This window comes from Coptis chinensis, chromosome 8 (assembly GCF_015680905.1).
Source record: "Coptis chinensis isolate HL-2020 chromosome 8, ASM1568090v1, whole genome shotgun sequence".
In the NCBI taxonomy this organism is placed as follows: domain Eukaryota; kingdom Viridiplantae; phylum Streptophyta; class Magnoliopsida; order Ranunculales; family Ranunculaceae; genus Coptis; species Coptis chinensis.
In genome coordinates this window covers 46,799,673-46,821,529 of record NC_141463.1, presented here as the reverse complement: position 1 = coordinate 46,821,529, position 21,857 = coordinate 46,799,673, and the positions used below count along the sequence as shown (strand labels likewise).

The 21,857-nt window shown below is 35.4% G+C and overlaps 1 protein-coding gene and 1 long non-coding RNA gene across 2 annotated transcripts; one reads left to right on the top strand and one right to left on the bottom strand.

The window, feature by feature from the left end:
* Positions 1–2,506: 2,506 nt before the first annotated feature.
* LOC147481689 (uncharacterized) lies at positions 2,507–5,215 on the bottom strand. The gene is made up of 6 exons (XR_015205363.1): positions 4,449–5,215; positions 4,305–4,355; positions 4,092–4,215; positions 3,388–3,494; positions 2,771–2,894; positions 2,507–2,681 (listed from the first exon to the last, which is right to left on the bottom strand). It is a non-coding gene; the product is annotated as an uncharacterized LOC147481689 (long non-coding RNA).
* Positions 5,216–10,664: 5,449 nt separating this feature from the next.
* LOC147481688 (uncharacterized) lies at positions 10,665–11,207 on the top strand. Its single transcript, XM_086579011.1, has one exon. It carries the CDS (start codon positions 10,665–10,667, stop codon positions 11,205–11,207), a length of 543 nt encoding a protein of 180 aa, XP_086435137.1.
* The last annotated feature ends 10,650 nt before the right edge of the window (positions 11,208–21,857 follow it).

Genomic DNA, 21,857 nt, shown 5'->3' with positions numbered 1-21,857 from the left:
CCAAACTAAATTGAGATCACTTACCACCATAGATTTTATATCCTCTTTTCCCAACACTTGATTTTCTTTTTCCTCTCTTCTTAATCTTCATAAATTTTCTCAATGTCATTGTCTAGGTGTGTCGAGTACAACATATGTTCTAGAGTTTCTTCTGCCAGAATTTTCTCATACATAGGTGATGGTGTACTAGGACAAATGAGAGAAATTGTAACTTTAGGCATGTATTCATCATCATAAGATCTGGAATTCACATGATAGTCAGGTAGATGGTGATGGTGGGTTTTAATTGGTCATTAATATCAGGATGGCCTTTAACAATTGACTTTGTTATAGCAACACCTTGTTCCTATTGTTGGATGGGTTCTAGACTGGTGGGAAGAATAGTAGTCTCAGATGTGGCATCTTTTGATCTGGATAAGAGAAAACATAAGGCAATTGCTATTTGCTGAATTTGTATTGTTTGCTCGACCATTACCTGATAAAGTTGGTTTGTGATAGATGGTGGAGTGGGATATGAATTTGACATGGATGGTGATGTGAATGGTAATGGGCTTTGGGTGAAGCCATACTCTGACTGACCAAGTGGATACATGAATGATGGTCGACTATTTGTGGTGGAACTCTATAAATTGTTTGCATGATTAGAAAACTCTTGAATGTATGGGGTATAGTACTAGGAAATTTTGAAAATTGAGGATCGTAATTGTAAGAATTTCCCATTGTATGCTCGAACTCGGTGTATGATGGGCATTAAGATGCCCAATGATACGGACTACCATAACAAGAACAAAGTTCTGGGTTTACATTGTAATTCCATGTCAGTTGTGATGCATATTGATAAGCCATGGATGCTCAAACAAAGATGATGCACAAACAACAGAAATTCATTTGTGCATTTTGGAGTTTTTAAAATGATTGCTTGGTATGTAGATTACTATGCCCTGTTCGAAATGAACAGTTGGGCACGAAACTAGGTGGGATCTACTACACGGCTCAGAAGAGTAAGATAATCACTTCACCAAGTGGTACCAAGAAACTCACTCAAGATGAATCTGGGGGAGTGAGGAAGGTAGTTGGGTCCACCAAAATCTTGGTAATTATCTACTCTAAATCCTCGTGGCTATATTTTTGTCCTTTTTTGGAAGAGCGTGACTACTTTAGGCTTTAGTTGATTGATTTTAATTTTTGTTTGTCTAGGCCTCAAGTAACAAGCGACGTCTGGTTACTACAGTGGGTCATAACCTCCAATAGTTGTTATTTGGTTTGGGTTTAGCCTTATGCGCAAAATTTAAAAGACAGTGTGAAATTTAACTCAAACAATCAGGTAAGCGCGCTTTGTAATACTCAAGGTATCCTCTTACAGGGGCTTCGAGGAGGTTAAGAGATTACCTCTCAAGTCGTGGTTACATGCTGCTTGAGGTGGAGTCAACGTTGGCTGGCGCATGATCTGAGAATCAGGCCCAACCGTTCGAGTGTTTCCGTTTCGGTTACAAAAGCTTACTTAAACCACATACCGGGCCTAAATAATTATACAAGTTTGCCTTCAAGGGCCCAAGTGCAGAAATGTAAATCTACTACTAATATAACTAATTAGATTAACTAAAGAAAAGTGTAATTAGAGTATTGATTATCATGTTGATTCGTAGTGCGCGAGCATATGATTCACGACTCGCCTCGCGCACTCAAACGGCCCAAGGTAATTAAAACTCTAATTCTTGGTAAGTTGCACAACTTTAACTAAGTGATTTCTCTATCCTAATATATAAATATACTTATTATTTTTATTTATTTTTCCTTTATTTATTATTCTTATTTATTTATTTTTATACTTAAGTGAAACTAAATTACTGATTTATACTACTCTATTAGAAAATAGGAGTCCTTAGTTGGATTCACCAATTGGAGTCAACTGACCGACCGAAAACCTTGGTGCTATTAGCTGTCGTGGCAGGGCTAGTCGTGGCTTTGGTTAGGCGCAGTTGCGACTTCGTTTTGGTGAAAAAGATAACTACACCATAACAGGCTATTTGCAACGGCAAAAAAGCATTGCTAATAATTTTTGCAATGCTTTTTAAACGTTGCAAATATGGCTTGGGTAAAGTGTTGGAAATATTTACAACGCTTAAAAAGCATTGCAAACAGAAATTTCCAACGGTTATTGACCGTTGCAAACAGAACTTTCCAATGCTTATTATAACTATTTCGTGCACAAATTTAAAACCTTTGCAATGGTTTTTTATTTCACAAAAGCTTTTTAAGCGTTGGTAATTTGTTAAAAATTTTACCAATGGTTTGTAACCGTTGCAAAGTTGTTAGTTAATTTTAAAAAAATAATTTAAAATTCGTTTGTAACGGTTATAAACCGTTGCTGATGGGTTGCTAATAAAAAAAATAATTTCTCATATTTTGTTGTGAGACCAGCTAAACCTACAATAAACAATGAATACAATAATACAATAAACAATGTATCATAGTTGCCAATTGAAATAACTGAGTCCACACCATAGATGTTAAAAATTCTTTTTCACCACCAATCAGCTTTGAAAAGAGTAAGGTCTTTCCTATCAAAAAAAAAACTTTGAAGAGAATGTGGTAGTAGCACACTTTGCGAACAAACTCTTCTTTTCTTCCATACTTTTCCCCTCTATACTCGCAGCAAGTTCCTTAATTTTGCTAATTGCCTGAAATACAAGTAGCAAACTCATGGCTTCTAGAACAATTTGTCATGAACATATCCATCCAATCAAACCAAAAGATCCAAATTCCTTACCAAATTGGAAGCAGCTCGAAAACTACGTATAAGATTTTGAGTGGACACCATCCTCAATGAAAGGTTTGGCCTCCTTTAAAAACTCTCCCGCAAAAAGAACTACTCTAGTGGTTCCATCACCCACCTGTAGACAATAAATCCGGTCATTAAAATTACAAGTGAATTCCAAATTTATCCCTAAAACCTAACCAATACAATTATTAATGATACCCTCTCAACTTTTTCTAAGACAATGTCCTTGTTAATGTCATTATCTTCTCTAAAATATAAGCTGTTAAATGTTGTAGTAATGCAACCATCATAACCCACTCTAAGATAAATATAAACTTTAGCATAAAAATTTCACTCTTTTAGTCAGCCAATCACTAAAATTAGTAAATTTGTTTTCTATTGTATACCCTTTTAATCTTGAGACTTGGCAATATCGACAAGAATCTTAGCAACAGGATGAACAACATCAAGAAGTTTCATAATAGTAGCACCATCATTAGAAATAGTAGCATTGCCCTTGTCATCATGAATCAATTTATCCATTCCTCAATAAGAAACATATACGTAAGCCAGAGTTGCATAAAAGAACGACGTAATATCATAAATATGAAAGAAAATAGATCTACCTCGTTCCCAAAAGTTTCAATGAATCCACCGCATAAGTCATATCATAAATGTACTCTTCATGGGCATCAAAAGAATTGCAGCAAGTACATTGCCTTGTATCCCAAACCTATGGAATGAAATTTATAAAGCATCAGGATAAAGAAAAGTAAGTAACTAGTATTTCATCAATAGGCATATAAATGGAGTTTAAGATTAGTAATGACTAAATTGGATGATGAAGTCTAACAACAAGATAAGATACTCCACTTTGGTTCTTCTTACCAATTGAATCGTGGGATTTAAAAGAAAATGTCATCTTTAAAACAACTTTAGCTATCAGTATGCATCCAAGGTCCCAGGTTTGTCCAGAAATTTTTTGCAGTTGAATTTGACAGGCAGTATTGCAAACGTGGCAATCCAGAGTTACAATAAATGTCCATGTCAGACACCATCATATGTGTACACACATTTTTTACATGCTCTATCCTATGTACCTGTCACCGCTCACCACCTACACAAATTTTGCTAAACACCCTACTCAAGCCCATATCTTAAGGTAGTGCACGCTCTTATGGTATTTACTCCTAATTCAACCCATATTCTAATTCAACCCACACTCTAATTTGAGAGCCCAAACTAGCATTCAGGATGACCTACTGTAAACCCAATACAAATAAGATGATTTATCAGCAGAAACTACCAATTAAAGAGTAGCATCACTAACCTTGAAAAGTTGGAGGCAGGCAGCCCAAAGTAAGTTCTTCAAACTCCACTGAATCAATTTTATATTTTGGAATTTGCTTAGCTATAATGGGCTTTGCAATATTCTTTGCAGTCTTGCAGATGGCCTAAACAACAAACGTCAACAATTAACCCATCAAAAAGAGTATTAGAAGACACTTGCATGATTAATAATTTTATAAGCTTTAGCACACACCTTGTCCAGATAAGGCCACATGAGTTCAATAAATCTGTTGAGCCAATCAACCTTTAATGGAAAAAAAAAAACAATATGCAGATAATTATCAGGAATCAATCTAAGTTTCAATATAGAAAGTAGACACAAGTACTAGAGACATACACGATCATAATCTGGATTCTTCACCCATAAAGGAATCTCTGGAAGAATTCGCTGCAAAGTTTTAGAATCTTGCTCAACCAGTGGACGAATTGCGGGATCCTGATCAATTTAACCATCAGATCATTGTCATTGATACTATGCAGCTTAAACAAAATAGTTACAACACAAACCACACTTATAATAACTTTTATAAAATGAATAACTAGATGATGCTTCCCTCAAGAGGTATCAGTAGAAGAAAGTTTTGACGGGATGACACAAAAATCCAAATGTAGACTTGCAATAATTACTATACAGATAAGTTTATGTTAGCATAGCCTTTCCCCTGAGAAATACCGGTGTATTATCTCCAACTATGTAAAAGAAGTGCATTTACATCACTAACATCTTACTTCAAGTTATTTAAAGTTAGAGACTGCCTTCTCAATCCAAAGACAATATCAACTCCTAAAAGTGAAACAGCTTCTAATATGACTTCTAAACAAATCCAAAACATAATCCCATTCATATAATATAAACAACAAAACATGATTATGTTGAAAAGAGAGAGAAACTGACCTTAACATCACTGGATTGAAAGTATACAAAGAAAAAATAGCCAATCACAAGACCAATTGAGATCCCCATTCCAAATCCCCATAAACCAAATACTTAAGTAAGAGAGATACTTAGAGAACTTGAACAATGTTCGTACATTCTACGTTGCTACGGCAAAGAATTTACGGATGAGAAGAATAGCGATATGGTTTATAATATGTTATTCGAACAGAACAGTCACATATAACATTTTAAAACAGTCACAAAAACCCTTTTTTCTACTAGTGTGTGCCTTGTGATTCCTACATCTAAGTCCAGCTTTCTCAGACACCATCTCTCTCTATCAACACTTAATCTGTTATCTAAAAAAACACACTTAATCTGTTAGCTTATGAAGACAGATCCTCATTCAATTAAAATGCCGGGTTTATTATAAGCAACTTTTCTGCAACCGCAAATGCAGCATTCTCTTTTTCATCAAATTATTTAAAATTGTAAGTTTAATTTCAAAGTTTGTAACTATAAGCAGATTCAACATCCCTTAATAAACACGGAAGCAATAAATAAATCAAAATTAGACCCTTCAAATATTGGTAGCTTTCACTACTAGCTGTAGTATCTTGTGCAGCAACAGTCATAACTCACAAGTCATAACTACATAAATAAATGCAATCCCAAGGAAATGCAAGAGCCTAAAGAAGCAATGTTAACAACCCCAGCTAGTATTGGGATTCAGTTGTCTTTAGTTCTTTAACATTTAAAGTTCCAAGTACCTTAAAAATATAAAATCAATTATTTAAAGGGGAAAAAAATGATGCTAGTCTTATTTCTAAAACACAAGTAGTGAAGCAAACAAGGCTGAAATAAGTAGCATAGCTCAGGCACTGAATAGAGGACTAGAGAAAGAGAAAGATCAGTGTGGAAAAAGGAAAAAGTGCTTTTATTATTGAATTCCAAACACATGCACCCACACAATAGCACTTAACATTCTCATTGAACCCTCTCTCTTCTATTGTACCCACATCTGTCTGAGTTACCCAGTTTCAGGTTTCTAGTGCTCAACAAAAGAAAGCTAAGTAGGTAGGAAGTTTGAAAGAGAACTCAGAGAAATAAGAAGAATAATAGGACAGATTTGTTTGAAAAAGAAAATGCATCTTTGCATATACGTTTAGATCTCATTGAAAATCGTTTTATACAACTTTCAACATTCCAAGATGATATAAAGTGAAAAATAATAGGGGGTGTGAAAACTCTCAAAAATAAATAAGATCATGAGACCTTGATGAACAGTATGTTTCTTCTCTTCACACCATGCATGCAGAGGTGAAATCAGTCTATTTATGTAAAACCCCTTAAACCCTAAAGGAATATATATGCTATACTAAGTTTAGATAAATTTGAAACCACATTGAAGACTAGTTCTCTATTTGTCAAACAAAACAGCTGCTACAACTTAGAAGAAACACACATAACCACTACTGGTATGAGCAATGGCCCATTAACAATAATGCACTACCAACAACAACTAGAAGAAGATTTGATCCCAATCCAAACACCACCACCACCAACACCACCAGTAGATACCAACAACAACATGAAAGCAAGAAAACAATAGATGAAGAAATGACTCTGAAGTTGCATCAAATAGAAATTTTGTGATTAGGAAACGACGTTATACAAGAATGATAGTGCTGAGCTGAGTAGAATCATTACTGAACTATGAAATTAAGCTTGTCCTAATTCTTAAGTTAAGTTGGTTGATGAGTGACTGGTGACTGGTGACTGGTGAATGGTGTCTGGTGAGAACAGGTATGCCTAGTCACTCTCACTTAACTACTTCGAGTTTAGCTATTTAGGTTAAACCGCTTTAGGGACTTTTGGGCCAAGCACCTAACACTCTTGAAAATACTGCTTGCTGCGCAAATAGAGGCATTAGTGTTCGTTGGGTTACACTGAAGTTAGGTATTGTGCAATGCTCTGATACAAACACTACCAATTATTTGTTGGCTAAACAGGACTTCGTTTACAATTTCGTCTAACTTCTCGCATAAAATTATCACATTATGCTGCATCACAATCCACAAGCAATCATCCCTCACTAGTCACCAATGCTTTAAGAAAATTCCTTGAAAGAGAAGAAGAAAAATTAGGCAGCCAACAAAAACACCAACCACCGGATCAAAGAAGAGGAATTAGATACCAAGTGATGCTGCAACTTGAGACAAAATATGGGCTGTGGACACTAACTAAAACAACCACTAGCTAAACATCCATTTCTAAGACACTAACTAAACTAACTAGCTAAGAAAGGAATGAAAAAAAACGGAATTCATCCATTTCTTGCAATGTCGATAATCAGGACTAGTTAATTAAGTTCGAAACTCGCCTTCGTCCGAATACTATTGTTATTCAATTTTTTTTTCTATTGTTTGCTATTATCTATGAATACATAAACCAAGTGCTTCCTATATATATATAATAATAGTAATATTTCCATCTTAGTAACTAGAAAGAAAATGAAAGATTATTACCTCAAAAGAAGAACGTACAAGACTTGATATTATTACCTCAAACTGCAAGAAAATACGAGGAATGAATGTCAAAACGGACTTCCAAACTCCTTGTTTTCTTTTTCTTCTTCTTCTTTCTTTACTAGTAACGACTGACTCGGTCAATATGGAATTTGATTTTGAGGAGGAATGCGAAAATTAGGGATCTTGAAGTAATGCGGCGGTGAGAGAGAGAGGAGAGAAAAAAAAAAGTTATGTTTTATATTTTGATTTTTTTTTTCTCTCTGTTCGCGAAATTTTTAAGTTTTTAATTTGTAACAATTCTCCAATGCTTTTTAAGCGTTAGCAATTAATTTCGGAAATTCACCCAAATAAAGCAACGCTTTACAACATTGCCAATGCTTATTTAACGTTGGAAACTTACTAACGCTAAAAAACCGTTGCAAATCAAAAAAGGTGCGTGTTGCAAATATCCTATTATGGTCGATCTAGCTTTCGTCGACAGCTTCAGCTCTTCTCCAACTCCTCAACTATGTCCCTAGATTTGCAATACAGTTCATTCGTAGAGAATAACACTAACTTATAATGACGAATTTTTTTAAAAAAAGAAATGAAGGTGGGAGAAAGATGCTTCTCTCCTTAGAGCTCAACCATTAATCCAATCTTTTCCAATCCATGACGGCGGCGTCATTTGTTGATGCAGATATTGTGGTGTATTTGAGGTTCACTATGGAATGTCTAAGGAGAATGAATGGACAGTTTTTAGAGAATGAGGAAAGGTAGTTTTAATGAGTTTGATCTTTCTAAGTTCCTACTTTGATTGGTTTTGCAAGAAGAAGACGACTTAATTTAAAATGAAGACTTGAATAAAAACAATGAAATGAAATGTTGAGAGAAGGGTTGAAATGAAAACAAGCATAAAGACTTGAGATGAAAACTTGAGTTGAATAAAAACATTAATTAGAACTTGCAAAACATAGAAAACTTGATTTAAAACTTGGAATGAAGAACTTGATAAACAACAAAATTGAAATAAAGCAAATAAAAGACTTGAAAATAAAGGACTTGAATTAGAATTCTACACTACTCCTAATGACCATTCTAGGTGCCTCTCTCTCTTATCACTTTTTGGTTTATATACTCCACCTTTTACAAGTTACAGAATTTCCCTCCTCCCTTAGATTCAAGCCACCTCATGAGTTTGCTTTATGTTTTTTCCTAGATGCAAGACACCTCATGAGTTTGTTTTTTCCCTTTATGTTTTATGCTTTTTTCTTTTGGTTTTCTTCTTGAGCAAGCTTTGGTTAAGCAAAGCTACTTTTGAGACAAAGACATAATCTTCAGTCTTTTGAGCTGAGGACATAATCTTCAGTCTTTTGGGTTTGAGTCCTTGACTGTTGACTTTGACTTTGACGTCGAGTTTTCCGCACTTCCTAATATAAGCTCGAGTCTTCCTAAGCAGCGTTAATATAGCTTCTTTTGGCTAAAGTGCATCTTTTATGATAAGTAGTCTGAAAAGGCCTGTAACCTACAAAGGGTAGCAAAAGCTATGAGTTATCGGTTTATTAAGCATAAGAATGACATATTTGAAGCATTGTAAAGGTAATAAAATGCACATATGGGATCTGATCAAAGATGTCAATTTCAAAATGTGATCAAAGATATGTAAATTTAAACTCCTAATCATTTGGCAATTTTAATTTGTTTCTAATTTTAACAAAGATTCATATTATCAGAAATAGAAATTTATTAACTATACACTATGCTAGTTGGCGGACTAACAGTTCAAGTAATTAAGCCTCCCATCACATATATTGGCATCCCATTGGTATCATCTCGCTTGAGCATTAAAGACTGTCAACCTTTGATTGAAAAGGTCACATCCAGAATAACAGATTGGAAAGCAAGGCTACTCTCTCATGCAGATAGAGTTGAGCTCATAAGGTCTGTCCTCACCTCATTTCATGTCTACTGGTACAAAACTTTCATCATACCTCAGACAGTTCTTAACCAGATTACTAGCATTTGTGCTAAATTTATCTGGAGTGGACCCTCATTGACAAGGAAAATGCATAAAGCAAATTGGCACACTATATGTCTGGCAAAATAGGAAGGAGGCCTTAATATCATGGATCTACACAGATAGAATAAAGGTGCAAATTGTGGACTAGTATTCAAAATTGCATCAAAACAAGAATCCGTGTGGGTTTAATGGGCATATGAACAACATATCAAGAACAAGCACTTTTGGATAATGCCAATCCCACAAGACTGTTCATGGGCATGGAGACATATTATGCATACAAGGAAACTAGCTAGAAACTACATCAGGTCTAGGATAGCAGATGGTACCACTACATACCTCTGGCATGACATGTGGTGTACAAGTGAACCTCTCCTACATAACCAGCAAGCTCTCACTGCATGGGGAACTCTATATCCTCTTGATACCAAAGTGCAAGCTCTAATCACTAATGGCGCCAGGAATTCCTCTGTTAATCTCATACAAGACCTAGAGCTGCGATCTAAGATACTCTCAACTAACATAAACACAAAAATGCATCAAGATCTTGTAGTCTGGACTCCCTCTCACACAAGTGATTTCACTACAAAATCGACATATGAAGTAATCAAGAAGAGAGCAATATAGGTAAGATGATCCAACTTGGTTTGGGGGAAATTTGTGCATCCAAGAAACTCCTTCTGTTCATGGTCACTCTTCTCAGGCTCGATTCAAACTCAGGATAGACTAATGTATAAGAAAGTGGTCAATCACTCACAATGCATATTCTGTGCAAACACCAGGGAAAACTCCAAGCACCTTTTCTTTGAATGCTCATATTCAAAACAAGTCTAGAATGATGTTAAAAACTTCATGGGGTTGTTAACAGATGCAATGAACGTGAATAGAGAATGGTCTAGTATCTTAAGAGCAGTTCACGTAAACTTCACAAAAGCTGAAATAATGAAAGCTTTTATCTATGCAACAGTAAATGGAATATAGACCGAACAAAATTCTAGAAGAGTTGACCATATTTAGACACAAGCTCAAGAAGTTGCTCTAAATATCATTAGAAAAAATAGGCTATACTTGCAAGCAGAACTCGAGGAAGTGGTCGATACAGTGCAAACTCGAGAATTCTTGCATAGAATTGGAGTGGCAACATGTATGAAAGGGAAAGTCATCACCAACTGCACATGGATGAAACCTGATGAGGATGTACTCAAGCTAAACTCAGATGGGTCAGTAACAAACGACAATACTAGATTTGGAGGAATGTTACGAGATAGTAATGGAGAAGTAAAGCTGGCGTATACAGCAAGCAATGGGAGTCGCTCAGTCCTATTCCAAGAGCTTCAAGGTATAAAATATAGACTCATTGGGAGCCTACATCTCTCTAATAACAAGATCATGGTCGCATCAGGTTCACTCAATGCCATCCAGATATTGAATCAGCAAGTACAGCCACCTTGGAACTGCCTCAATATTACTATGGAGATAAGGGAGCTAAGCACAAAGTTTCAACATATAACATTCAACCACGTCTATAGGGAGACAAACAGGGCAGCAGATCACCTAGCCTCACTAGGACAGTCCTTCCCTAGCACAACACCAGAAAGATACATGTATTTTTTTCCACCTTTTGATGACTGTCTGTCCAAAATTATAGAAGAGGACAAGGTAGGAAAAATGTACTCAAGGTTATCTTAATTAATATAGGTTAGGGTCTGCCATAACCCACGCTTAATTTTTTTTTAGAAAAAACTATACACTTCTACACCCTTGTGTTTCAGCAATAATCTGCTTCAACACAACGAGAGCAATATGATGAAATATGCACTAAGAAATAGATGGGAATTGAATGTAGTGTAAGTAAAGAAGATGGATATTTTTTTTCTTTTTTTTAATGGTTTTCCTCCTTCCATTATAACAATTTTTCTAGACAGACATATTTTTATGGGCATTGTGTTATTTCTTTCACTACTACACATGTTACTATTCTCACGTGTTGACAACTTTGACACACATGCCACCAATATTTGTATTATATCCCTTATATTTATTCTATCCGTCCTCTACATTACTTTCTTTACCGAATGAGCTACACTCATCCGCTAAAAAGGGGGCAATGTATAGACCATCACTTTGTGACCCAGAGCTACGCCACAAACCCAACAATTGATTCGGCCAAAATCAATTAAGCCCAAGGGCTTAATTCAAGCTACACCCAATAACTGGTCTATTTATAAATATGTCCAAGTTCATTATTGTAGAAAGATAAGGATAAAAGTTCAAAGAGATAACAATTCTTGTGACACAAACAAACACAGTCCTCTTAGAACTCAATCTCTTTATTCATATAAAAACTATTTTTTCTCATAATGTGAACTACGTTGAAACTTGATCCCTAGAGAACAGATCTTGGGTACATAGGCAATCATTTTTTTTTTATTGGTAAGCCTATTTTAAATGAGATCAATAACTCTTTGATGTTGGTGGTTCGAGCCCCAGACCTCTGGTATCATCACCCAAAGGTTTTACCGACTTTGCTAGTTGGCACCTGCCGTAGGCAACCATATCTTGGTTCAGTTTCATCTCCCCTAGCCATCAATTCCCATATATTTCTTAGTGCATATTTCATCATATTACTCTCGTTGTGTTGAAGCAGATTATTGCGAAACACCTTGTATATCATCTTCCATTTTATTTCCAAAATCAGAAGATCAAATTTTGGAAAAGATTTTTATGCTTATGGTAAATGTTTCTGTCATTCTCCTAAAATTTTTTGTCATTATGTTGGTTTACGTAAACTATCATCTATTCTATTGATCGCCAAAAAATGAACTTGAATTCTTTCAGGCAATGCATTTCTAAAAAAAATTGTAATGCATATGCCATCATTATTTTAAAATGTGAAATATACTTATTGTCGTACTCAATATTTTGAAATGCTTACTGTTGTACATTTGATGCTGTACATTTTTAAAATGCAAATTCATTTTGTATTTCATTTCATTTTTTACATGAAAAAAACTCTAACTCGGATTTTGAAGATGATCCAAAGTTTGTTACAAATAAATGCAATCCAAAACATAAAGTTCAAGAGGAAGATGGGATTCAAAAAGGAATAGAAGAAGATGCATAAAATAGCTCAATTGTGGAATATTGATGCAACCACTAGATGGAATCCGATACCAAATCAATAAGCACCACTAGAAGTTATTCACTGATGCCCCCTTTGGAAGTTTTTAATGTTGTTCTTGGAAAAAGATTCGACTGAGAGTATCGTGACCAAACCAACAAGCAACATTATTTAGGTTATACAAATGTACTAATATGAGGAAGATGCTTTTAGACTTAGTGATAAACTCTTGAAACTATCAGAGAAAGATATTGCATTAATGTTTTGTACATACAGTACCTACAAATATAATTGCAGTAAATTAAAAAGAATGTCAATAAATTTTCTTCATCTCAGAATGAATTCAAACTATAAATCAAAAGTAATGGAGTCTAAAAACAAGCTATGCATTTCATGGGCAGTCCCCTCCCATCCAACCACAGAATATAAGAATTTCATGTCAAAGTCACAAATTGCCAACACGTTTTGCCAACAATCTTTTCCACCTCTACCTCAGTAAGGGGTCTGTTTAATAGGAGGAATAACTGCATGAATGAGAGTGCCATCTAATGCTCCAACAGCCATTTTGAATTCCCCTTGTCTAAGATCCTTATAAGTTCTAAGTTCTCCAACTGGGGCATCCCAAGATGGTGGTACATTCATCTCTTTGGAAAACACAATCATAGCTTTCAACACTTCATGAAAGTACTTGTGAATTGTTTCTTGATAAGAGCCCAAAACTGTAGTTTTAACCCCTTTAACAATATTGCTTTAGACCAATTATGTGATTAATAAGTTAGAGTTAATACTGTTATCGTGTTTTTGTGTATTTCAGGTATTGGAGTCGAATATGTGCAGAAATGCGTCCCTTTTGCGAGATCAAGGAGCAAGGGTTGGTTCATAAAAAGTTCTATGGTAAAAGGCCAAGATTCAAGGAGAAAAAGCCTTTTTAAAGCCAGGTCAAAGCTGAAAAGTAAAAGTCAACGCGGGCAGAAACAGCGCATAAAAGTCAGCAGAATTTCTGAAGGCCGTATCTTTGGACTCATACCTCAGAATTGGGCCTACCTTATGTCAAAACGACCAGCTCGGAAAGAGCTTTCGAATGGTCTAAGCCTTGACCCAATCAGAGGAGCAAAAGTGAGCAAAAAGTCCGTGGAAGTCAAATCTAGCTGAAAAGGCCTCTATGGACTAAAGAAATTGGGTTTTGGGCTCGATTTTCCGGCCCAAAACATGGCTCCTCAGCCCATGCACGAAAAAGTGGATCTGGTCTCCTCTATTTGTATGGAGAAGACTTAACTCTTAAGATAACCTAGATCTAGATTAGAAAATTAGGTTAGACTCCATTAATTAGTTCCAATAGCTGGTTTTAGATCTAGTTTTTACCTTCAATTAATTAGTGTTAAAACAAAGTAGATTATTATTTAGAATCACTATTAGTTTTATAATAAAGTATTAGTTTTCATTTAAATTTAGTTATTGATTAAATTCTTATTTAGTTTTAGTTGTTTTAAATTCATAAATTAGGTTGTCTTCATTTTGATTCTTAGACTATTGCTAAAATTAGATTTATAAAGTTTAAATTAGTTATTAAATTATGATTCGTTATTATTGTTCTTGTGTTGGGAATGATAGTATAATGATATTAGGCTAAAACCTCCATTAGAGGAGGTCAAGGAAGCCATGTGAGGATGATTGCTTGTTAGAGTAGTTGTTATTTAGAATAGAAATTTCACATCCCATTACTCTCACCATTGTTCTTTGTGTTTGTTCAATTGAATGTGTTTAAGTCTTGAGAGTTAAGAGTGGAACGAATCCGTACTTTATATATATATACTCTCACATATAGATTCATGCAATATATATATTGCATGAATCTATATGTGAGAGTAGGAAATAAATAGTTTATACCATAAGAATAAGGCTAGAGTAATCTAGTCAAGTTTTTACGGGTTATCAAATGGCGCCGTTGCCATCTTAATCTCGTTCAAGACAAGAATTAAATTGCTTGAATTCAAGGGGCAATCCCCTATTCTCTACCCACCCACCCTTTTAATTTTTCATTCTTATTTCTTGAATTTTCGGAATTGTTCACTGTTTTAGGCATAGGGGCTACGGATTCACAGAGGAAAACACTGCAGTAAAGGTATTTTTAAATTTCCAAAAATTCTAAAAATTTACAGACGTAATCCTTAAAGTGTTATTGATTTACTGTAATACTTTCAGATTTTTCCTAGTTGTTTTACCTAGTTAACTAATATGATCTTTACAATGCTGCATTTCAGTTTTCAAACCGTAAGTTTTTGAAAAACAGACAAGTAAGGTTACTTAAGCAGTTCCAAAAATTCTAAACTTTTTACAGGAGTATCTATCCTAAGTTAGGAGTTTGCAGTAAAAATTTGAAGAGTGTTTGATTTGTTTTGACCTCCTAACTAGTGGAGTGTTTCCAGTGTGTTTCTGTAGTTTTGCAAACACTTAATTTCTGAAACAACAGCCGATAAGGAGGGTTTGTAGAACTTCAATTACTCTAAAATTTTTACAGAAATACCCATGATCCTCCAGGAGTCTACAGTAAAATGTTGGCGATTTTTGTCTCTGTTTTGATTAGTTAACCATTCGGTTGTTTGTATCGTGTCCGAAAACTGTTTAACAAACTTTGAAGAGCAGTAGGACTTTCATAGCTCCGATTGATCCGAAATTTTACATGCTACTTGATAGACGTCTTAGCAATCTACTATAAAAATTTCAAATTTTTTGGAGAGCGCAACCTGCGCCCATACAAGGCCAAATCTGAGCGCAACCCGCGCCCAAAATACTGGAATTCCAAATTCCACCTAAAGCCTGAGTCAGCCCTAGATAAGCCTATTCTTGGCATACGTGCTCAACCGCTGGACATTATGTCAAGCACGAGCACGAGCCAACCACCGGAACTTGAGTTAGATAGGGAGCGACCCGCCTTCCCTCTCGAGCAAAGACGATTTTCACAAGTCAGTCCAAATTTTCATTTTTTCAAGTTATTCAGTGTTTCTAACATCATACAAACACTGAGATCGTGTATACAAGACGCTATTCAAATGCATAGCAAGGAGGCATTCAGGTACTCCTTCTTCCACTCCTCGCCTCTTCTGTCAGAGGAGTTTTAATTCTAGTATAATCAGGCTTGTTTTTCCTAGACATAAATACCACACGCCTATCTAGAATTTCACACACTACACCTGCATCAATGGCTAAAGAACAAGAGACTCCTCTATCTAATTTTTATAAAGCCCTAAACGATGGGCCTTAAGTGGGCGCATCGTTCCAGACCTAGTGGGGGATTTTCGAATTCCCCCTAATATATTTAACTTGTTACCAGTTTTTCATGGTTTAGACCACGAGAAGCTTTACCATTCCATCATCCTAGCGTATGATAGACCAAGTTCTCTCTACATTCCATCATCCTAGCGTAAGTCCGGATCAAGTTAAACTTAGGGTGTTTCCATTCACCCTAGCTGACAAGGCAGCGTCTTGGTTAACTGCCCAAACGCCAAACTCTGTGGACTCATGAGCTAATCTTGTTCAATTGTTCATGGAACAGTTTTACCCACCACTGAAGACAGATGAAATACTTCAAAAGATTCATTTCTTCCACCATAATCCTCATGAATCCTTTTCAGAGGTCTGGAATCATTTCACTGATCTTCTCATTGAATGCCCCCATCATAATCTTGCGAAGGACACGCTTGTTCGTGCCTTCTTCAAGGGGTTTTTACATCATCATAAGGAGGTTCTAGATATCATGACTGGGGGTAGTTTTCTTTGTAAAGGAGCCTCAGAGGCTTATAAATTCTTAGAGGATCAATCTAAGAGGAACAACAATTAGGGAGGTAATGAATCTTCCCACTCCACTCCTTCTTTTGAGGTTAAACCTGATTCCAAGCTTAAAACTCTTATCGATGCCCTCACTAAAAAGGTAGATGCCATCTCTATTAAACAACAACCTACTCCTGTCACAAACATTAATCTACTCATTGTAATGTCTGTTTTAGTCTTGAGCATTCCGACTTCTATTGTCCTCTTGTCTATGCACAACCACTACCACAACCATCAACCTTCCACCAGTTAACTCAACCTCAAGGACTAGGAAACTTAGGTGACCATAATAGAGGTTTAGTGCCCATGACCCAGAACTATCAACATCAAGACATGAACGCTCAACAAGCCTTAATGCCAGTTCAACCATCTACAGACAAATTAGTAGTGACCTTGTTGGAAAAACAAAATCAAATTATGCAACAAAACTCAAACTTGATGAAAGATCAGCATGATCAAAACTCTTATATAATGAAACAAACGATGCAAATGATGCAGTCTTTGTGCCAAAAGGTTATTGACATGTCTCCTAACCGAAATAATGGTTTCCAAGTCAAGCAAAGTGCCTACTCCTGAGTAAAAAAACACCGCCCGAAATAAACAAGATTCACTCTAATGGTAATATAAACCAAGGGGACCTACAGGCAGTTACTACCCTTCGTTTAGGGAGAGTAGTTGATAACAAAGTAACTATGCCCAAGACCACCCCAAATAGAAGCTAAAATGAAACCATACCAAATAATTGTAATAGAAACTGAAGACCTTAAACTGTAGAAGTACCCGGTTAAACCACAACCGAAAGGGAAAACCTTACAAGACCCAATAATAGAAATTGAAGACCCTACACCTGTAGAGGTTCCAATATGGACACCTAGATGGAAAACGGATAGAGATAAAGCAAAGACTAATAATATTGCTAAATATAGAGATAACCCACCATAGCCCCAGAGACTAGTTATGTCTAAGAAGGACGAAAATTTTGATGAGATTAGGGAAGTGTTTAAAAATCTGACTATAAACCTACCTTTTCTAGATGCTATAAAAAGTCTACCTGGACACGCTAAGTTTTTAAAAGAGTTGTGCACCAAGAAGAGGAAAACCAACATACCCCACGAAGCATTCTTAACTAAACAATATCCCTCTTTATCTGAACATAATGGAATTGTTAAGTACAAGGACCCTAGTCGTCCTACTGTACAATCACTACAAGAAACAGGGCTTTTGGCGACAAAAAAAAATGTCGTTGAAAATTGTAGAAACATCGCTAATAAGATTTGACGACGATTCAGTCGTGTCATCGTCGCTAATGATATAGTCGGCAAAGATATAGAGCGACGATTATTTAACGTCACCAAATATGAGATCTTCAACGACGATTCTTATTGTCGCCGTTTATCTAATTTTGTCGCTAACCCATTTTCACATTCTCAATGCAAGATCGTCACAAAAGATAAACTTTTTGCAACATTTTCAAAATCGTCGGTAATTAGGCCTTACTAGCAACGCTTTTATCGTCGATAAAAATCAACAAAATTTGAAAATTTTAGCGTTATTAACGACGTTTTAATCATTGCTAGAAGTCCAAAAATTTAAATTAAAAGATGTTATTAGTGACGATTTTAGTGTCACTAGAGATATTAGTGATTTGAAACTTTGTTTTTATTGCGACAATTCTATCGTCATTAAAGATCTAAAATATTTAAATTTTGTGTGTTTTTAGCAACGTTTCTATTGTCGACAAAAATTTAACGGATTTAAAAAATTAATATTATAAACAACATTCTGATCTTCGCTGGAGTATCATATCATTGCCAATTGTGCACCATTAGTTGTACACGATTATTCCCCTCCTCCCCGTTACCATTCAACAAATAAACCTAAAAAATAGCCATAACATCAATTATTTAATAATATGTAATAAACAGTAAATAAAAATGAGTCAATTTACTACATTAGAAACAAAATAGAGTTACATCATCCCCTTTCATAAAATTTTTTGAACTTTGTCTTAATAAAAGTGTTAGGTTAAACAAAAACATTTCTAAGCATCCTTCGAGTAGCTTTCGAATGAACTTCGTCTTCACAAAAAAGTGAGATACAATAGCATTTAGATTCAAAGGGCCTCTTGCAATTCCAAACTGCCATTTCTTCACAAAGAATAGTACCAAACCACTTATCTTTTAACGTAAAATTATCTGCACACAAACATATTATCCATTAGACCACCAAAAAAATGGGAACCCAAAAATATAATAAATTCATCACGTTATCAAAACGATGAACGATTAACAATTATGTTAAGTTTAAGACGATCCAAATAAGTTATCAATGTCCTAGTTCAGATTAGCAATAATAAACGGGATAGTAGTAGCGATAAGGGTGAAAGAGTTCAATGAGAGAAGAGACAACATTGGTGGAACCGAAAAGCCGTTGCCAAACACACACAACAGCCTTGTGTACCCCTTACCATTCAAGTCCCTTTTAAGTCTATAACATCACTAAGAAAATACTTTGATACGTTTCAAACCAACAAACTCCCCATTAAATGCAAAACTTAAGTCTACAAACTCCCTGTTAGAACAACTAAATGCAAACAAGTGATACAAAACTCCGGACAATGTGATTCATGAACGAAATTAATGTTTAAAGCTTAAACCAACCAACTCTTACTCGATTCCAACAAGCGGATAGTGCTTGGCATTAAAAAAACTGTCACTTAAACTCTCTACAAGATATGTTATCCTAAAAGCTCCAAACAACACAAAGGCGACTTACTAAACTTCATGAAACAAAGAAACTGACCTTCCAGAGCATCTTCTTTGGAAAAGGACCCTTTAACTCCATTTGGAGACGAAGTATGTCATTGTTTGATGGCCCGGGAAATAAGACCTTCCCTGAATAGAGCTCATATAGAAGAACCAACAGACCAAATATCCATGGGATGATCATAAGTCAAGCCAAATCTTTGTGGTAACAAAAACACAAGTAATGAGCTGATTTAATTAAAAAGCACATAAGGCTGAATAAGCGAAAAATCAATTCAAGTAAGACATATATATTTTATAAAGATGTAAACAAAAAGAGTGGGACATACTTATTTCAGAGGCCCTATAAAATCGGCTCAAGATAGGGTGTTATCTCATTCTTTCCAAAGAAACATAGCATTTCCAAAGTCACAAAGTTTCAAAGACATTTTTTTGCCTCGTTAACTTTGTTTAAATAAAAAAATAGTGAGAAGCCAAAGGCAAAATTTGCAACAATATGCAAGCACCTATGAAACAATACAAAGAAAGGTGAAAGTCTACCAAAGATATTGTCCGGCTTTATATCACAAAGGTCAGAGCACCACGTTTCTAAGATGCTTCAATGCAATAAAATCGCTTTGCATAAGCTCTCACAAAGAAATCAACTTAAGGGCAATATTACGACCAAACTTTTTGAGAACCTCACGAAGATTCATATGAAGAGATTCAAAGACTAAACAAAGATGATTACGATACTTGAAACTTGAAATAAAACGAACACAATGACGTTTGTCCTCGGGATCTGCAAGCCTAGCTTCTTTAGTATGACCCACTCTTCCAATCTGGCCTTGTACCTTTATGTTAGCACAAAAGTTAATTTTTATGTGACCAGAAGGGGATAAATAATGAAAATAAAATGAGGAATACAGAGAGAGAGAGAGAGAGGTAACTCACAATGTCATTATTACGGATAATATTTATTGCTACTTCTTAGTTCACCCTTCCCGCCCTAAGATCTTTTACCGAAAGTTGAAAAACGCCTTTACCATGAGCTGCAATAACCCTCATATCTGCTATCAAGTACTTCTCCAAATCAATAGCCTGTGAGTACATATTGTAAATACCCCCATCAAGGAAAGATGATCGGAAGAAACTTACAAAGAATGCACAAGAAAAGGCAAAATGCACAAAATAATCGGGAGGCTCTAATCAATCAATGCAAAAAGCGTTGAAGAGAAGCCACTTGAGAAATTGAGACCAACTGCGGAGTGAACTAAACAATGATATTACATTATTACAAAGCAAAGAGATTTGATGAAACTTCATAGTACCATACGCATCATCCCAATTATCATTGAGGCCATTCCTTTCAACTTGCAGGCCTTCCCCTTTCCCTGGAAGACAAATAAAAGCTCGGAGAAACAAACAAAAAAAAGGAAACAGGAATCCAAATTTTCAGTTTGCTTCAAAGGCACAACCAATACAGATAAATATAGTCTTCTCAAAGAGAGATTTTTTTTAAATGTACAAGATCCATTGTGATAGTAAATTGAAGCGATCACATTAACATTTTAAAAGATATGTTTTGGTCTTTGGGGTTGGTAATGTAGGAGAAAAAACTTGCTTCGGTGTAGAGCTCAAAAAGAAGTCACTACAATGATAACATACCAAGAAAAAGAGAACTTTTCCTTCGAGGGGACCTAAGAGGTTGGCACTACTTAGGCGCCACTTATCATATATTATTGGAGGAGAAAGAGTGCAGAGGAACTCGGATGATCTGAATAAAAACAAATCAAACAAAAACAACCAACAAAGTCGGTTAATGAAAAATCATCATAAAAATAGGAACACTACACTCTTGACAAGAGACTAGCTCGAGATAAAATATCATAGATCTCTATCTTGGCTTCCTCAATAGACGCTTAGGTTAAAGACGGGATCTCTTACTGTTTAATGAGAAGAAACCTTGCAAAGCAACAATTTCTATAAGAAAAAATTGTGAGAAACCCATGACTAAAAAAAAAATATAGAGAAAAACAAAATATGCAAGAAGAATTAAGTAAACCCCCTAGAATGAATTTCATTTGCTAATCGACTGAAACCCCAAAAATCAAATTTAAAACCCTAAGAGAGAGAATAGAGTGATGGAGAGTGTACCTTCTTCATAAAACGGTTCTCCAATCCGATGGGGAGGGTTATTCACATTGGTTGAAGTGATTTAATTTAGAAGAATGGCAGTTTAGTGGGAGAGAGATCTAGCGGAACCGAGTAGTAGTTTTTTTTTTTTTTTTTTTTCCTTTTCTTTTTAATTGGATGGGCGTGAGATAACCAAAAAATTTGAGCCCGAAATTTTTCAAACAATAATTTTGACTCGCTCAAATCACAAATTCAGAATTGGTATCAAATATATATATATAGATTTTAATTTTATTTATGCCAAACCATTGGCTACAATGAAAATGCTGCCAAAAGAGTAATTTCAAGCTACGTTTTTTTTTTTCAACGTTGGGATACTCTATCATCACCGACGCTTAAATACGTCGTTATTGGTAAAATGTTTTTCCAACAGTCCTTTCGTCGCCAAATAATTTTTTCTGATTTATAAAATTTCCAAAATTTTTGAACAAGGCTTTCAGCAACATAAAA

What these genes read in the sequence shown, in the direction of transcription:
- LOC147481688 (XM_086579011.1), top strand. Translation starts at nt 10,665, where the DNA reads ATGAAAGGGAAAGTCATCACCAACTGCACATGGATGAAACCTGATGAG.